This window comes from Bubalus kerabau, chromosome 20 (genome assembly GCF_029407905.1).
Source record: "Bubalus kerabau isolate K-KA32 ecotype Philippines breed swamp buffalo chromosome 20, PCC_UOA_SB_1v2, whole genome shotgun sequence".
Lineage (NCBI taxonomy): Eukaryota > Metazoa > Chordata > Mammalia > Artiodactyla > Bovidae > Bubalus > Bubalus kerabau.
Genome location: NC_073643.1, coordinates 29,808,119 through 29,824,310, shown reverse-complemented (window position 1 = coordinate 29,824,310; position 16,192 = coordinate 29,808,119). Strand labels below are relative to the sequence as shown.

The 16,192-nt window shown below is 43.5% G+C and overlaps 1 protein-coding gene across 3 annotated transcripts in view; it reads right to left on the bottom strand.

Moving 5' to 3' along the window:
• PDZRN3 (PDZ domain containing ring finger 3) overlaps positions 1–16,192 on the bottom strand; it is a 271,971-nt gene that overhangs the window by 242,936 nt on the left and 12,843 nt on the right. For 2 of the 3 annotated variants that reach the window (XM_055558237.1, XM_055558238.1), the window contains exons 2-3: positions 10,364–10,450; positions 2,365–2,472 (exon numbers count right to left, since the gene is read on the bottom strand). In XM_055558237.1, coding sequence (XP_055414212.1) covers positions 2,365–2,472; positions 10,364–10,450 — 195 coding nt within the window. Of the gene's footprint in view, positions 1–2,364; positions 2,473–7,639; positions 7,771–10,363; positions 10,451–16,192 lie in introns of those variants that run through there. The other variant, XM_055558239.1, reaches the window with a different exon arrangement.

The window sequence follows — 16,192 nt, the reverse complement described above, 5'->3', positions numbered from 1 at the left end:
TTGTTTCATGATAGTATTGATGGCATTTCACAGTATTTCTTATAAAAACCAAGGTGAGTGTGCTCGGCTCTGATGTGGGCGGGATCTACAATTCCGTCCTCAGGGAAAAAAGAGCAGCAGGAACAGGGTAACTGCTGACAACTCTGCTGAGGACGAGACTCCCTCGGTCCCTATGGATTTAATACAAGCACCCTTTCATTGGAATGAAAGTTCTTACAGTCCAAGTCTCGCGGGAGTTTGCCCACTCCTCTGAAAAGGAAGCAATCTGACGGAAAACTAGAAAACCCCTGACTCTTAGTGATAAAACCCACATGCACACTTAAAATAATCAAATTCATGCCTGGTAATAAACTCAGACAGAGATGAGGTGAACCGGGGAACATTATTTTCAAGCATGGGAATCACTGCGTCACGTCAAAAGAGATTAGAATCTGACTGAGAAGGGTACGGGGTGTCAACTGCAATTACACATCTACTGTTTCTCTATGGGGATCATCCCTTTTTCCATCTCAACACTGGGACATGATTAATATTTTACATACTGTCCAAAAGCAGAATGTGACTTACCAGAAACCGTACGGAACACTTCAAATACAGATCCCCGCTTTGCCAAGAGAAAATCCTGCCCAGCTGTACAGTGCTCATTTGCAAAACATAAGAGCAATGAAATTCCATTACTTAGAGAAACTGGCTGTTCCACCAAACCCTTGGCAACGGAAGCTGTACTTATCTTTTGGAACAATAGTCTCAGAAAATGTATTCTCTCTCTCTCTTCACAGAAGACGGTAAAGGCTGCATTTGAACTCTTGAAAGAGCGTCCTGCCCAAGCAAATTCCTGGAAGGGAAAATCCACTCCGCTGACCTGGGAAGTAGGAAGACTGACCCTAAAACATGCAGCAGAAAGAGTTCCAAGTATAAGAACTCTTCAAAAAGTCAAGGAGGATGTAGCATGGTTAATAATGTCCTTAAAACAAGATCAAGTATCCTTTTAGTAAGTAAGTTTTCACACTGCATCCCCTCCTTCTAAAGAGTAACTCTTACACCATAACTTGTTTAGTTTGTTTTCTTGGGGAGATATAACCATCTATTTTCTTGAGGATATAAACTGCCCTGAACTCTACTGCTTTGAACATTGCAGAAAGCATCCAAATTAGACCAGAAAAGCAAGACTCTATCTTTCTCTTCCCAAGGTTCCCTTCCCAGAAGCATGTGGCCACTTTTCTGTTGGTTATGTGAGCCTCCCTTGTGGCTTAACCCATGGCCAGAGCTTCCAGTCAGTCCAAGGTTTGAAATAGGCCAGAAATACACTCAAGAAGTATACATACTATGCAAATGTGTTTGGAACATAGAACATCCAGTGGTCATAGGGCCATTTTTCCAGTTTCCTATTTAACGTGCTGTATTATGGCAACAGCACATGGGTGAGCTTTTTATGGGCTTCAACGTCTCATCCTGGCTTCTCACCTTTAATTTTTATGGGCTTCAACGTCTCATCCTGGCTTCTCACCTTTAATTTTTTTCCCCTCATAGAAAATCCAACACATTGAGCCCATGTATTCGCCCATTAAAAGAACAATCAAAATGGTCAAAATCACAAACAAAAAATAGTCACATATCAAACTTTGCAATGAGAGCCCACACAAGCAGGCCACACAAACAACTCTTTCCCTTTCAGCAGCTCGGGGCAGGCTAGGACACTGACCCTATTCCCGAGGGTCCTATGATTGGGCAGAAGTAGCTACCGCCCCCAGCAGAAAACTAGAAACCTCCTACACAGAAGTTTAAAATGATGAGTGAAGAACTGAAAATGAGAACAGTGGTGATAAGTGATCCTCCTGAAAATCAATCTTTGTCTGCAAACCCTTAAGTCAAACTGGTACAACTGACAATAGGCAAGACACAGAAAAGGGGGGATGACACATATGCAGAAATAATTGTGTGCCATGAGCTCTGAGGACATGAGAGTGATCCCGAAGCTGACACAATTACCCCCTGGTCACCGACCTGAACCGAGTCCCTGTTTGCACAACAGGGACTGCTCATCTGGTTCTAACTAACACACAGCTCCCCAGTGGTTTTCACACGAAGCTCCGACTGAAGCACACAGAACAGATGCACAGCTGCATGAAAAGAGCCAAATCGTCAACAAGCCACTCATACTTTGGCTTCTCTCTACGGAATATAAACAAAAACTTAACACCAAGGCAATCAACACCCAATGTGGTCCCACACAATCGGAGAAATCTGTCTCCCGCCCAAACAGCCACCAGTTGAGGCCTCCCTCCCCAACAAACATCTAGCCTTGAGCCGGATGAAGACTGCATGGCATTCAGCCTATAAAAGACCCTGGCAGTGTTCACATACCTCAATAATCCTGTCGTGAATTTGCAGGCCTCCGTCCTTGGCTGCGGGCCCGCTGTCAACTATTTTGGATACAAAGATTCCTTCACTGGACGATCCATCTTGGTTGTCCTTTGGGTTAAAAAAACAAAGGCATGAATGCTAGGCATTAAGTTGATCGTGAAAATCAAGCCAACACTCTTAAAACAGTAATGGCCTCTTGCTGGTGTCACTAGTGGCAAGGGGGTAGAAGTCAGCTGTTTCCCCTCATATCTGTTTTAAACTAAAATTAACACATGGTAAAATAATTCGAGTCAGACCAAAAGGTATAAAATGGTAAGTCCCTTCCATCTCCAACCCACAGTCCTTCTATCCCTTTGTAGCATTGATTGGCAGTTAATCCATCCTTTCTAAAACATTTTTTCTTTGGCCAGGCCGCACAGCATATGGGATCTCAGTTCTCTGACCAGGGATGGAACCTCTGCCCTCTGCAGTGGAAACTCAAGAATCTTAACCACTGGACTGCCAGGAAGTCCCTTTCCAAAACATTTTTTTTTTTTAAACTTTACAATATTGTATTGGTTTTGCCATACATCAACATGCATCCGCCATGGGTGTACATGTGTTCCCCATCCTGAACCCCCTTCCCACCTCCCTCCCCATACTATCCCTCTGGGTCATCCCAGTGCACCAGCCCCAAGCTTCCTGTATCCTGCATCGAACCTGGACTGGCCAAAACATTTTAATGTATCACCTTCCTAAGTGAAAGTCTTAGTCTTTCAGTCATGTTCAACTCTTTGCAACCCCATAGACTGTAGCCCGCCAGGCTCCTCTTTCCACGGGATTTCCCAGGAAAGGATACTGGAGTGGGTTGTAATGTCCTTCTCCAAGGGATCTACCTGACCAAGGGACTGAACCCATGTCTCCTGCATTGCAGGCAGATTCTTCACCACCTGAGCCACCAGGGAAGCCCATCACCTTCCAAACATGTATCTATTCCTTTCTTATACACATAAATGGGATTATACTCCACTCAACCTCTTTCACTAAACTGTAAAAATGTTAGAAATTTTTCACCATCTGACCCACCATCACCCTCATTTCCTTAAGTGACTAGACAATCAATCCTCACACAGGAGTAATTAGTATTGTTTCCAGTTGTTGCTTCCCTGCTGGCTGAGACAGTAAAGAATCTGCCCGCAACACAGAAGACCTGGGTTCATGGACAGATAAGTCTGGCAGGCTACAGTCCATGGAGTTGCAAAGAGTCAGACACAACTGAGCTACTAACACCAGTTAGTCGCTATTAGAGACAGTAGCACCTCCAATACCTTTCTACCTGTATTTTTAAATAAATACCTTCGCTAGTATATATTGCTGCAAATCCCTAGCAATGGAACTGCTGAGTTGAGAGTATGCATATTTTATTGATGTTGCCAAATTACCCTTCAGAGAACCTCTACTGATAGCTCATTCAACAAAGTATATTCTCATATCCTTATAAGCACAAGTGTAATGTTAAAATTTTAAATTCAATAATCTGATGGTGAAAATAGGCTTTTGATTTTTCTTGTGATTTGCATCAGAAAACCCCACCACGAACCAGCCCCCACCTCTTCAATCCTAATGAATTCTGATCTCCAATCTCTTTGAATCCCTTTAGATCTTTCAAACTCCAGTCTGAAAGTCTCTGGGAAAGAAGACAGCTCACTGCTCAAAGTCTTTCCTTTATTTAAAATAAAAAAGCTTCAACAAACTCATTAAAAAAACAAAACAACAAAAAAACCCTCACAGCTTGTTCATGAACTTCTTTCCAAACAGCACCGGGATGAATACTTTCCAAGAGCGTGGATTAAATTTCTCGTGATTAACAGATGGATTTAGAAATGAAACGGCAAAAGCGCGTGTTATTTCCGAACAAAAGGATTTAGGAAGTAAATTCAGGATGTTCCACAACAAACTCCCAAATCCACCATCTTGGTGATTTTCCTGCCCTAATGCTGTAAGAACATCTACTTCAGTAATCATTTCTCTGTACAAATACATCAAATTTGTAAAATACAAATACATCAAATGCAAATACATCAAAATTCCATTTGTTAAAAAATTAAACAAACCCCAAACCCTATATTCTAAAGACGGAGAGAGATGACTTTGAAGTCTACCCCCTGAAGTCTAACAACAGGAATCCACGGTGGGAAAACGCACACTCCCCAACTCTGCTCTCCCCTCCCTGCCCCGCTGCTCACAAAGACACACACACAACACTATATAATGTTATAATAGGACTCAAAAGAAACTAAAATCACAATGTAAAATGAGCATTAAGTGTTGTTTCCAACATCTATCCCGACAAGACAAAGATACATCTCCCACTGCCATCTGGGTTCCCTCAACACTCTTCCGGGGGCTGGATCAGTAAGACTGTGGGAGCTGAGCTGCATCAGCCAGCCCACAAAGACACCACTGCCCAGCATGGCAGCCCTTCCCTCAGGCCTAGCGCACGCTAACCCTTTCCCGCCTGAATCTCTTTGAGACTCCTCTCTCTCTCACAGCCACTACTAAGGACGCACGAGTCGCAAGCATATCTCAGACAGAAGCACAGAGAAGTGCGACAGCTTCTATTTACTGAGTACACACCAGGTACCAGGTACATGGAGCTTCCCAGGTGGCTCACTGGTAAAGAATCATCAGCTAAAAAAGGAGACACGGGTTTGATCCCTGAGTCGGGATGATCCTCTGGAGAATGAAATGGCAACCCACTCCAATATTCTTGCCTGGGAAATCCCATGGACAGAGGAGCCTGATGGGCTACAATCCAGGGGGTTGCAAAGAGTCAGCTAAAAAACAACAGCCAGGTACATAATGAGTGTTCTCTGTCCATCATTTAATCCTCATAAGAGCCACAAGTAGTGGTAAGTAGTATAAATATCCATTTCATAGATGAAAGAAATCTGAGACAGAGAAGTTAAGTGACCTACTCAAGGTCATACAGCTAAAAAGTGGCAAAGGTCTGTTTCCAACTAAGGATAGGCTGATTCTCTTACACAAACTCTAAATGCAACATTGTCTCCTATTGAGAAAAATTTCAAAAATACACATGAATTCAGAAATACAGCATTCCAGGCTATGGAATATTCCACCAGAGGACCCTGAAGAGTCTCAACTGACCACAAAGGATTTATGGACAAGCTTAAGTTCCATAAGAGGTGACGTCAATACATCAAATGAAAAGAGATCTGTGTTTACTCTGATCGAACTGCTTTGCATTTCTCGGCTGGGGAGGAAGGAGGAGATAGGGGCTGAGATTTTGGTTTTGGCTCGTTTTGCAGAATAATACATTTGAACAGAATTATTTATCTTAAGGCGCATCAGAAAGTCCCAGCAAAAATCAGAGAGGGACAGGCAAGAGCAAACACCAAACTGAGGTCATATGAAGATTGTGATAAGGGATGGGAAAAGAATGTAAAAAACATAGAAAACACAAAATCAGAGAAAACCAAATCCAGAACATTCCTGATCCTCTCAGAACACCTCTGTCTATTCTTTGTTTGGAGGCTCCTCTCCTAACACATTTTAAGGCAGAGCTATGCACCAAGGTGAACCAAAGTGGCTTAGGATTTGTTTGGGTTTGCTGGCCTGAGAAACAGAAAAATGAAAGGGCTTGTTTCCATCCCAGGGGTGCCAGACAATGAAGTAAACTTGCCAAAGGCCGAAGGTCTGATACACCAGACTGGCTGCTGTTTCTTCAGGGACCTGAGCACTCGTGAATGGGTGATGTGATTTTGCTAAGAGCATTACGTACTGCATGGTGCAATGAAAGCCTTATGTCAGAGCCCCCCCCGCTGGGCTTATATCACAACTCAACCAAGCATCCAACACAGGGATTCCTTGGGAAACACACACGTCATTTGCTCTGCCTTCTACTTCCAGTAACTAACAATGAGAACACATTGTTGCTCATCCTGACTTTTTAGCATGTTCTCAATGACCTGCCTGATTTCCAGGCAACAGGGCAGAATCCATTTAGGTTTTATTATGCTGCTGCTGCTAATCAGGACACATTTTTAAAAACATGATGGCAAACACATGCATATGGAATTCCATTCCCTCCCCAGGGCTATGCACGGAGTTCTTGCAAAAAGACCACATAAGCCGAGAGCCCTTTAATGCTTCAAAAATCAGTCCAGTTTGTGCTTATACCACTTTTTTAAAGGAAAAAGAAAATGACCTAAAACATATTTTTTGGTAAGTCTGAGAAAAACAAAACCAAACTGCATTCTAGTGAACTTGGAAGCATCCTTTCATCCCTGGGGAGGTGCAGAAATGAAATACCACCTTTGTGGGCTTTCCCATTGTTGGCTGACAACAATTGCCAAGCCATGAGTTTGCCTCTCCGTTTCAGGCATTTTGCAAAATTCAGGCTCCCCTTTTCTATATATAAGCTTTGGTGTGCAGAGAAGAGGGCTTCCTGGTTTGGACTCTTTGGGCTACAGAAGCTTTCAAACTGTCTAAAAATGAAAAGCATCTTTACTGTAGTTGTTTCTTAAAATGGTAATGTAATGATGGATAAGGAGAGAATGAATAATTATGAATAAAAACCAACTGTAGCCAACTGTCTTGTTACATGTGCCAAGTGGCAAAAGACGTTCTCCCGATGATAAGGTGGAGGACTGAGTCCCTGTGATCCTGGGACCATGACTGAGCCAGTCAAGCCCCATTTGGCTCCCTCAGCCCCTCTCACAGCTGGAAAGCCTGACCCTCAGCAGCAGGGACTGAATCAGAGCAGCACCAAGACATGCTGCCTGGGATGGCAGCCAACCAGAAAAAAAAAAAGGAAAAGCAAAAAAGTCCCAAGCTGACATAATTTGGGGTGTCCCAAATGGTGCTAGTGGTAGAGAATCTGCCTGCCAATTGAGGAGACGCAAAAGACCTGGTTTCAATCCCTGGGTTGGGAAGATACCCTGGCGAAGGAAATGGCAACCCACTACAGTATTCTTCTCTGGGAAATTCCACGGACTGAGGAGCCTGGTAGGCTATGGTCTATGGGGTCGCAAAGAGTAGGAACTGTCTGAGTGATTGAGCACAGAGATAATTTTAGTTTAAGAATTCCCCTAAGATGATGGGAAGAACAAGGGTATGTCCACATCCCTAGGGCTCAGCCAAGACGGACTGCTCCCTGCCCCAACCAACCTTCATTCTATTTTAACCTCATCATCTAGAAGTGTTCTTTTTAAAACATATTTTACAAGGCAAATCATGAATCAGTTTATCATTTTAATGACTATGTACCACCTACTATTAAGCTGTCATTTTCTTGCAATAAACCATGCTCGTTTGTTGTTGAAACTGTGGCTTTGGCCAAAAGCAAAGGGAATTTAATCACAATCCGCCTCTTCTTCTCTGGCCTCTTCTGACCACGTTCTGCCACTCCTCAGCTCTGTCTTTGTCCTTGGCCAGGTTTCCCTGGGTCTGTCCACTTTCTTTTATCTCAGTGGCCTTCAAAGATGGGTACTTGCAATGAAACACAGTGGAATGATGAAACAGTATATTAAAAATCATACTCATATTTTAATTTCATCATTTAAAATGATTCTTTAGCATGTAGCTTTTATAAGACAGGTAATATTAGTTCAATAGTAAATATATGTATAATTTGTAACCAACTATGTCCAAATTTTTTTCCTACAGTGGGTCCCTTGGACTGCAAGGAGATCCAACCAGTCCATTCTAAAGGAGATCAGTCCTGGGTGTTCTTTGGAAGGAGTGATGCTAAAGCTGAAACTCCAATACTTTGGTCACCTCATGCGAAGAGTTGACTCATTGGAAAAGACTGATGCTGGGAGGGATTGGGGGCAGGAGGAGAAGGGGATGACAGAGGGTGAGATGGCCAGATGGCATCACCGACGCGATGGACATGAGTTTGGTTGAACTCCGGGAATTGGTGATGGACAGGGAGGCCTGGCATGCTGTGATTCATGGGGTTGTAAAGAGTCGGACACAACTAAGCGACTGAACTGAAGATTGTTCAACTAAATATATTATACATGGACCTCTGATCTAGCAAACTCCTACTCATCCTTCAGAACCCAGCTTCAATGGCCTGCCCCATGATGCCTTCTTCCCCAGGGCTAACTGCCTCCCAAAGCATCTTTAGCTGAACTCAGGCACAGTTTTATCAGTGAGAACAGTGCTTCCCTCTCTAATTCATCAGTTTCTCCACCTGGACATGAGCTCCATGAAGGCAGGGCAAACATTAGTCACATCCAGATGGCTGACATCTTCTTATCCTTTAGGATTTGGCTTTATATCCCTTCCCCTCTTTCCTGATCACTCTGGGCAATGATGCCCCTTGCTCCTTGGTATGTAGCATAGCCATCCTCCCATTTTTCCCCTTCATTGTACTTCTCCCAATCTGTAATTACTCTTTATACTTGTTTCTTGCCTTATATCACCCAGGACATAAACTCAGTGACCAGAGGGATCCAGTCTCCCCAGCCAATATCTTCAAGTCCCTAGCAAATACCCCATGTATAATGCTTAACTGTTGAATGAGTGAATCTGATTTTTCTTTCCCTTTTCCTTGACTATTTTCCTCTTAAGCTGACTAATGAGGAAGATGTTTGATTTTAGTTGACCAGTTGTGTCCAGCTCTTCGCAACCCCATGGACTATAGCCCGCCAGGCTCCTCTGTCCATGGGATTCTCCAGGCAAGAATATTGGAGTGGGGTGCCATTCCCTTCGCCAGGGGATCTTCCCTACCCAGGAACTGAACCTGGGTCTCCCGCACTGCAGGCAGATTCTTTACTATCTGAGACAAATGAGGAAATGCTGGGAAAAGGAAAAGAACAAGATATGACACATACTTTGGGCATCCCACGTGAAAGGTGAGACTCCAGAACATATCCTCTGCTACCTCCCCAGAGCCCTCTCAGCAGACATTTTCCTGGCAGTTAAATCAACAGATCTGAATTCAGCCTCCCCTTTCTGGAGGAGGGGATCATGATGAATGGGGTGAACAAACAGCTCCAGTGAGAGGGAAGCGCAAAGGATACACCAGCCCACAAACGAGGGAATGGCCCCTGACTGATGAAAGGCAGGTAGAAGTCCTGACAAGACTGCCAGTCTTGGAGCCCCGACTCCAGCAAAGCCCCTCAGTGTAACTGCACAATCCTTTCTTCTTTTAAACTTATTTTGTATTGAGGGGGTAGCTCAGCTGGTAAAGAATCTACCTGCAATGAATGAGACCCTGATTTGATTCCTGGGTTGGGAAGATCCACTGGAGAAAGGATAGGCTACCCACTCCAGTATTCTTGGGCTTCCCTGGTGGCTCAGATGGTTAAGAATCCACCTGCAATGTGGGAGACCTGGGTTCGATCCCCGGGTTGGGAAGATCCCCTGGATGGAGGGCATGGCAACCCACTCCAGTATTCTTCCCTGGAGAATCCCCATGGACAGAGGAGCTTGGTGGGCTAAAGTCCAGGGGGTTGCAAAGAGTCAGACATGACTGAGTGACTAAACTCAGCACAGAGACAATTAACAGTGTTGTGATAGTTTCAAGTGAACAGCGAAGGGACTCAGTCATACATATACATGTATCCATTCTCTCCCAGGCTTCCCTCCTATGCAGGCTGTCTCATAAAACTGAGCAGAATTCCACACATATTAACATGACTTTTCTCAGTTCAACTGCTATCAAACTAGACATGAACTCTTCAAAGCTAAACAGCTAGGATTAGCTATTGTATGACTAGGACAATGCTACATTAGGAGACCACAACTAATCCCCCAAACCAAATCACTTTGCTGTACACCTGAAATTAACACAACATTGTAAATCAACTATGCCTTAATAAAAAACAAGATGATAAACAACCCCAAGCGTGAAGATGATAAAGGCACAATGAACTCTAACTAGAGCAGAATGAAGTGAGCGAGGTTTCCTACCCTTCACACCCCAGTCCTTGATCCCTTTCCCAGCTACATCAAGGACCTGTAAAATCCATCTCAACAACTAACATACCACACACGGCCGGCCACCAATGATGTTGAATCCCAAGGAGCCAGAGTCCCGATGCAGGACAAGAGTCAGGCTTTTTGTTTCTTCACCCTGCAGGGAATAAATGAGTTCAACATTTCATTAACATTTAGGAAAACAATGGGGGTAATTTTCTATCTAAATGGACTCATGGATTGCCAACCTGATCATTAAAAACCCTGTATCTCTAGAGAAGTTTAACCCAGAAAATTTGGGAGGCTCATGCTGAAACTCTGGTCTGTGCTGAGGAGATTACAAACATTTCTAGATCCCATCAGACCCTGCGGTGAGCACTTAAGAACATCTGAAGACATCCAGACAGAAGTAACAAACATTTTCTCTTGGTGACACCTTGCTCTGCACACACATCTTTGCTTTGGCCAGCCCACCATAGGCTGGCTGTTTTCATCATTTGTGTTTGGGAGACTTAGGGGGAGAAACAGCGCTTAAAAAGTCAGACTCAAACATGGGTGGGAACAAGGAAAATCCTGAATCTTACTAAAAAGGGAGGAGGGGGCATTTTCACAAAGTAACGACTGTCCAGTCCTGAGGAGACGCAGACTGCTGAACAGAAAACACTCTGTTTAAGGCAGGTGGGACCACGTGAGCCACTTTAAATCAAATAAGCAGAAGTGGCCCCAGCAGGTCTCAGAGGCGCAATGTTCAACAGTCAAAGAAGAGGGAGATGCCAGGGCCCCCCAACCAACACTCTCCAGTAATAGACAGATAGATAAAAATAGATCTCACCTTCTGTGCAAACTATCACTTAATAGGCTTTGACATAAATGCTAAACTCACTGATATACCACTGAAAGGGTTCCAACTATTCGAATGGTATGCAAAGGTCCACATGCACTGGCTATAAATTTGCAATTGCTTCACTCACATTTTCTGTTTAAACAGGGTATCATTTAAATGTGGCATTTAAAAAAAAGTATGAAATATTTCATTATATGCTTTCTCAAAAACAGCACTAACAGCTTATCACAAAAGAGGTTTTATTCGGATATTTACTGCTTCCTGGTGCAACTTGTGCCTTATACTTTGGCAGGGGTTGGGGGGAATAAATGGCAACATTTGAATGACATGAATGCAGCTATCTGACTTGACCACCATGCTGGCAAAGAAAGCCACACTTTCTGACCTGCAGTGCCCAGTGGGTTTTTTCTGCCACCAGTTTCAATGTAAAATACTGTTCCACCATTGTCAATGTAAAACCCTGTTCCATATTTGGCCAGGAAAAATGCACAGCATAGCCACACGCACATTCACGCATACATTAAAGATTAATAGGTCTCAATGTGTAAAATTATCTCCCTGGGCTTAACCTTCTCAGTAAACAAGCCTGTTTCTCCTGACTAGTTAGTACATTGCAGAACTCAAAATATTTTCAAAAATGTCACAGAAGTTAGCATCAATTACGAAAACGCTATAAAAAATGAAAATGATAATTTACTATTAGAAACAGGCTGTTTCTGATGGAAATAACTACATATTCGATAAGAACAAAATAACAAAGTCTTCATTTCTTCAGATTGAAACAAAAGATTCATTTCTGTCACTTACTCGTTACAGATAGAGTATATAAATATAAGAGAACCCAGTCTCTATCAAGCTACCGTACTTAACAAAAAAAAAACCAGCAGAGCCTCATTAATGATAACCATTTACTTACTTAAAAAAAAAAAAATCCAATCCACAGTACCACCATTCAGAGCATTTAGCTTCCCTGGTTGCTCAGTTGGTAAAGAATCCGCCTGCAATCCAGGAGACCTGGCTTCGATTCCTGGGTTGGGAAAACTCACTGGAGAAGGGAATGGCTACCCACTCCAGTATTCTGGCCTAGAGAATTCCATGGACTGTATAGTCCATGGGGTCACAAAGAGTCGGACACAACTGAGCGACTTTCACTTTCATCAATGGTATCAATCTTTATCATTAATTTGAACCAACAGCGAGACTAAAACTTGCAGAATCACCCTAATAGTTTGGAGATGTAAATGCAATATTTTGCAAACTGAAACAGTTTATATCTTTCTGCCTTGGAAATGGAAAAGGTTGCTAAGTCCACATCTTGCTTTATCTTAGCTGAAAAAGAAATACATGGGCATTTGAGTGAGTTATCATACATAGCTTACATTTCTGGCTTTCATAACTAATCAATGATAGAAACTGCCAGGTCACAGTAATCTAAGGCAGATAGCTCTGGTTGGACAACCTCAAATGAGGCAAAGAGGAGAATGCACAGCTAAATGATTAAAACAGACTCATTTTAAATCTACTGTGTGATAACTATTTCTTTTAAAAATGAAAAATAGAGAAATCATATTACATTAACAACAATAACAGCTAACTTTTACTGGCTCTTTATCATGTGTTGGAAATTATACTAAGCACTTAAGTGCTTTATTTTGTCTAATAATCCAACCAATCTTATCAACTGGCGCTATTACCATTCTCAAGATATAGGTGGGAAGATTGGGAGGATTAAAAAAGCTTGTCAAGGAGCTAGTAAGAGGTCACTGGCATTTAAACCCATGATCCCCTAGATTCTAGACCTCAACTCTCTACACTAACGTCCTTCTTGTGTGGAATGTAGAAGAGTGCCATGTAGCCTGGCAACATGTTAGGTCCCACCCAAGTTGATTCCCTTGATGGCATTCCAAAAAGTTCCACAAAGAAACTCATTATAGGAGGTCTTGGCCAGGAATCCAGTACCAGAACAAAACTGTAAACTCTTTATTGAACTATTAATCTCCAAAAGATCCAGCCTGAGATACTCAGAGACACCTAGGTCTGGTCCCAAACTCAGAGATCTCTTTCCAGGGACAATGGAGACCAACTGAGACAATGCCTGAAACAACATCATTTAGCCAAACAGCAATCTGCAAAGTTAACAAGTTAACAGTCAAGTTAACCTTCTAACCCTCCCTGCCAGATGCAATCAACCGCAGGGTCTAAGAGAGCATGTTCTCTTTTTCTAGAAGTGTGTTGACCCAGTCTGTTGTCCAGCAGGCTTACACACTGGCTTTAGGTGACATTGCCTATTTTAGGACTGATTTACAGGACTGAGCCACCACATGGAAGTTTCAACACATGATGCTGGGAGTGACGACAGAGAAGAGAAACGCTCTGGCTCGACTGAATTACTTTCATTTCTCTAACTCTCAAAGGTCAGTTCCTTTTCTCCGACACCCTGAGCTCCATTCTGATTTTTCCTTTCCACTTCCTTCCCCCTAAGCAACCTGAACTACTTTTGTTTACTTTCTGATTCTTCAGAAGAAATGTTAACAGAGAATTTTAACAGGAGGCTTCACATAATACCATGTTAACAGATTAATTTCTGATTAATGATTTAATCTGTTCCTGGGTTCAAAGTGTATCAGGATAGAGGGTATTTAAATGATTCTCATTCAGTTATACTCTACCCAGCAAAGCAAAGAAAGTGAAAGTGTCAGTCATTCAGTCATGTCCAACTCTTTGTGACCCCATGGACTATATAGCTCTCCAGGCTCCTCTGTCCATGGAATTCTCTAGGCAAGAATACTGGAGTGGGTTGCCATTCCCTTTTCCAGGGGCTCTTCCCAAACCAGAGATCAAATCTGGGTCTCCTGCATTGTGGGCAGATTCTTTACCATCTGAGCCACAAAGATCTCAAGAGATGGATAAATGGAATAAGGACAAAGGCTCTCATCAATGCTGCTTTCCCAGCTGTTCACAGATGTTACATTTGTAAGTAACATCATTCATCTAAAGGAAATTTTAATTAATATTGCTCTGTCTTGGTAGTTTATCATGACCCATGCTTTGAAACTTTCTCAGTGTCTTGGTATAACAAAATAAAAGATGGGAAAGGGCTCTCTTTCACATAAACAACTGAGTAACCTAAACATCAGGCTTTTGAGGCAGGTATTATATCAAAGCTCTGTACCTGGGAAACTGAGGCTCTGAGAACTGCATACACTTGCTGAAGATCATGTGGCTGCCAAGAGGGAGGGGCGGGGTTGGAACCCAACCCACGGACTCCAACAGCCAAGTTCTTGCTAGTGTGCTGGTAAATGCGTGCACCCTACCCTAAACCCCTTTGCCTCAAAATACTCAGCCTTCACATTAAAATGTCAGGAAGGATTAGACATCTAATTTGTTTTCTAATTAGAGTTTTAAGCAAGGCTTATTCGGACTATGCACCAACAGAGGCAAAGATCAGACTTTCTATTATACCCTGAACGGTGTCATAAGAATACAGTGCCCTTCATAGGAACAGGGTGATGGTTAAGATCCTGGACTTCGGAGTCAGAACGTGACTTTAGTTTTTTCCTTCTGAGGAGGAGGAGAATAATGGCTTCTTCCGAAACATGAATGAGATGGGGCTATTCCTGCCCAGTGCCTCTGTACCGGGCTTGGCCGATAGCAAGGACTCCAGACATGAGCCAAGCACAGCACCATAGTACTCTCTGACCACATAAATGACTCTGCTACCAAACCGCAGAAATGGAGAATGTCTAATCCTAAATTAACTTAGTCTACAGCAAGTCTGGGAGAGCTGAGGCCTGCAGTTAAGCAAATAAAGACAGTTACATGCTCATCACAACATCTGGCCCTCAAATGGGAACTATATCCACGTACACATTTCTCCTCTTCCCAAGTCTGGAGAAAAAGCAGCACGGTCTTGGAGGGCTGCTGAAGGGCCAGGAGGCAGATTTTATTCTGGAGGCGGTGGGAGAGAGACATGATACAGACAAGGGGAGCAGCTCGGCCTGAACCTGGAGCTTCAGGGCCAAGGAGATAGGATGGGCAGAGGGTACTGATCACGGCTGGGGCGTGAGGAGGGAAATCAGACAAAGGACCTCCCCGGGCATGGAAGGAGATGTCCTCACGACAGGACAGAAGAGACATCAAGTCAAAGAAAGTGCGGACTTGGATACGGACAGTGGAGGAAGGAGCTGGGAACAGAGGACACCGGAGGGCTGCTGAGACACTGGGACAGCTTCCAATTCTACCAGAGGACTGAGTCTTGATGGGCGGAGAAGAAAAGGAAAGGGAGAGATTGGAAGTGATGTATACACACTATTGGCACTGTGTATAAAACAGGCAACTAATGAGAACCCCCTGTACAGCACAGGGCAGGGGTGCCCAGCTCCGGGATCTAATGACTGATGACTTCAGGTGGAGCCGATGTAATAATAAGAGACATGAAGAGCACAATAAATCATACTGAATCATCCTGAATCATCCTGAAACCATCCCCAGCCCCTGGAAAAGATTGTCTTCCATGAAACTGGTCCCTGGTACCAAAGAGGTCAGGGACTGCTGGCGTAGGGAACTCTACTCAGTGCTCTGTGGTGACCTAAATGGGATGGAAATGCAAAAAAAAGAGGGGATATATGTGTACATATAGTTGACTCACTTTGCGGTACAACAGGAACTAAGAGCAGCATTGTTCAGTTCACTTCAGTCGCTCAGTCGTGTCTGACTCTTTGCAACCCCATGAATCACAGCACGCCAGGCCTCCCTGTCCATCACCAACTCCCAGAGTTCACTCAGACTCACATCCATCGAGTCGGTGATGCCATCCAGCCATCTCATCCTCTGTCGTCCTCTTCTCCTCCTGCTCCCAACCCCTCCCAACATCAGAGTCTTTTCCAATGAGTCAACTCTTCGCATGAGGTGGCCAAAGTACTGGAGTTTCAGCTTTAGCATCATTCCTTCCAAAGAAATCCCAGGGCTGATCTCCTTCAAAATGGACTGGCTGGATCTCCTTGCAGTCCAAGGGACTCTCAAGAGTCTTCTCCAACACCACAGTTCAAAAGCATC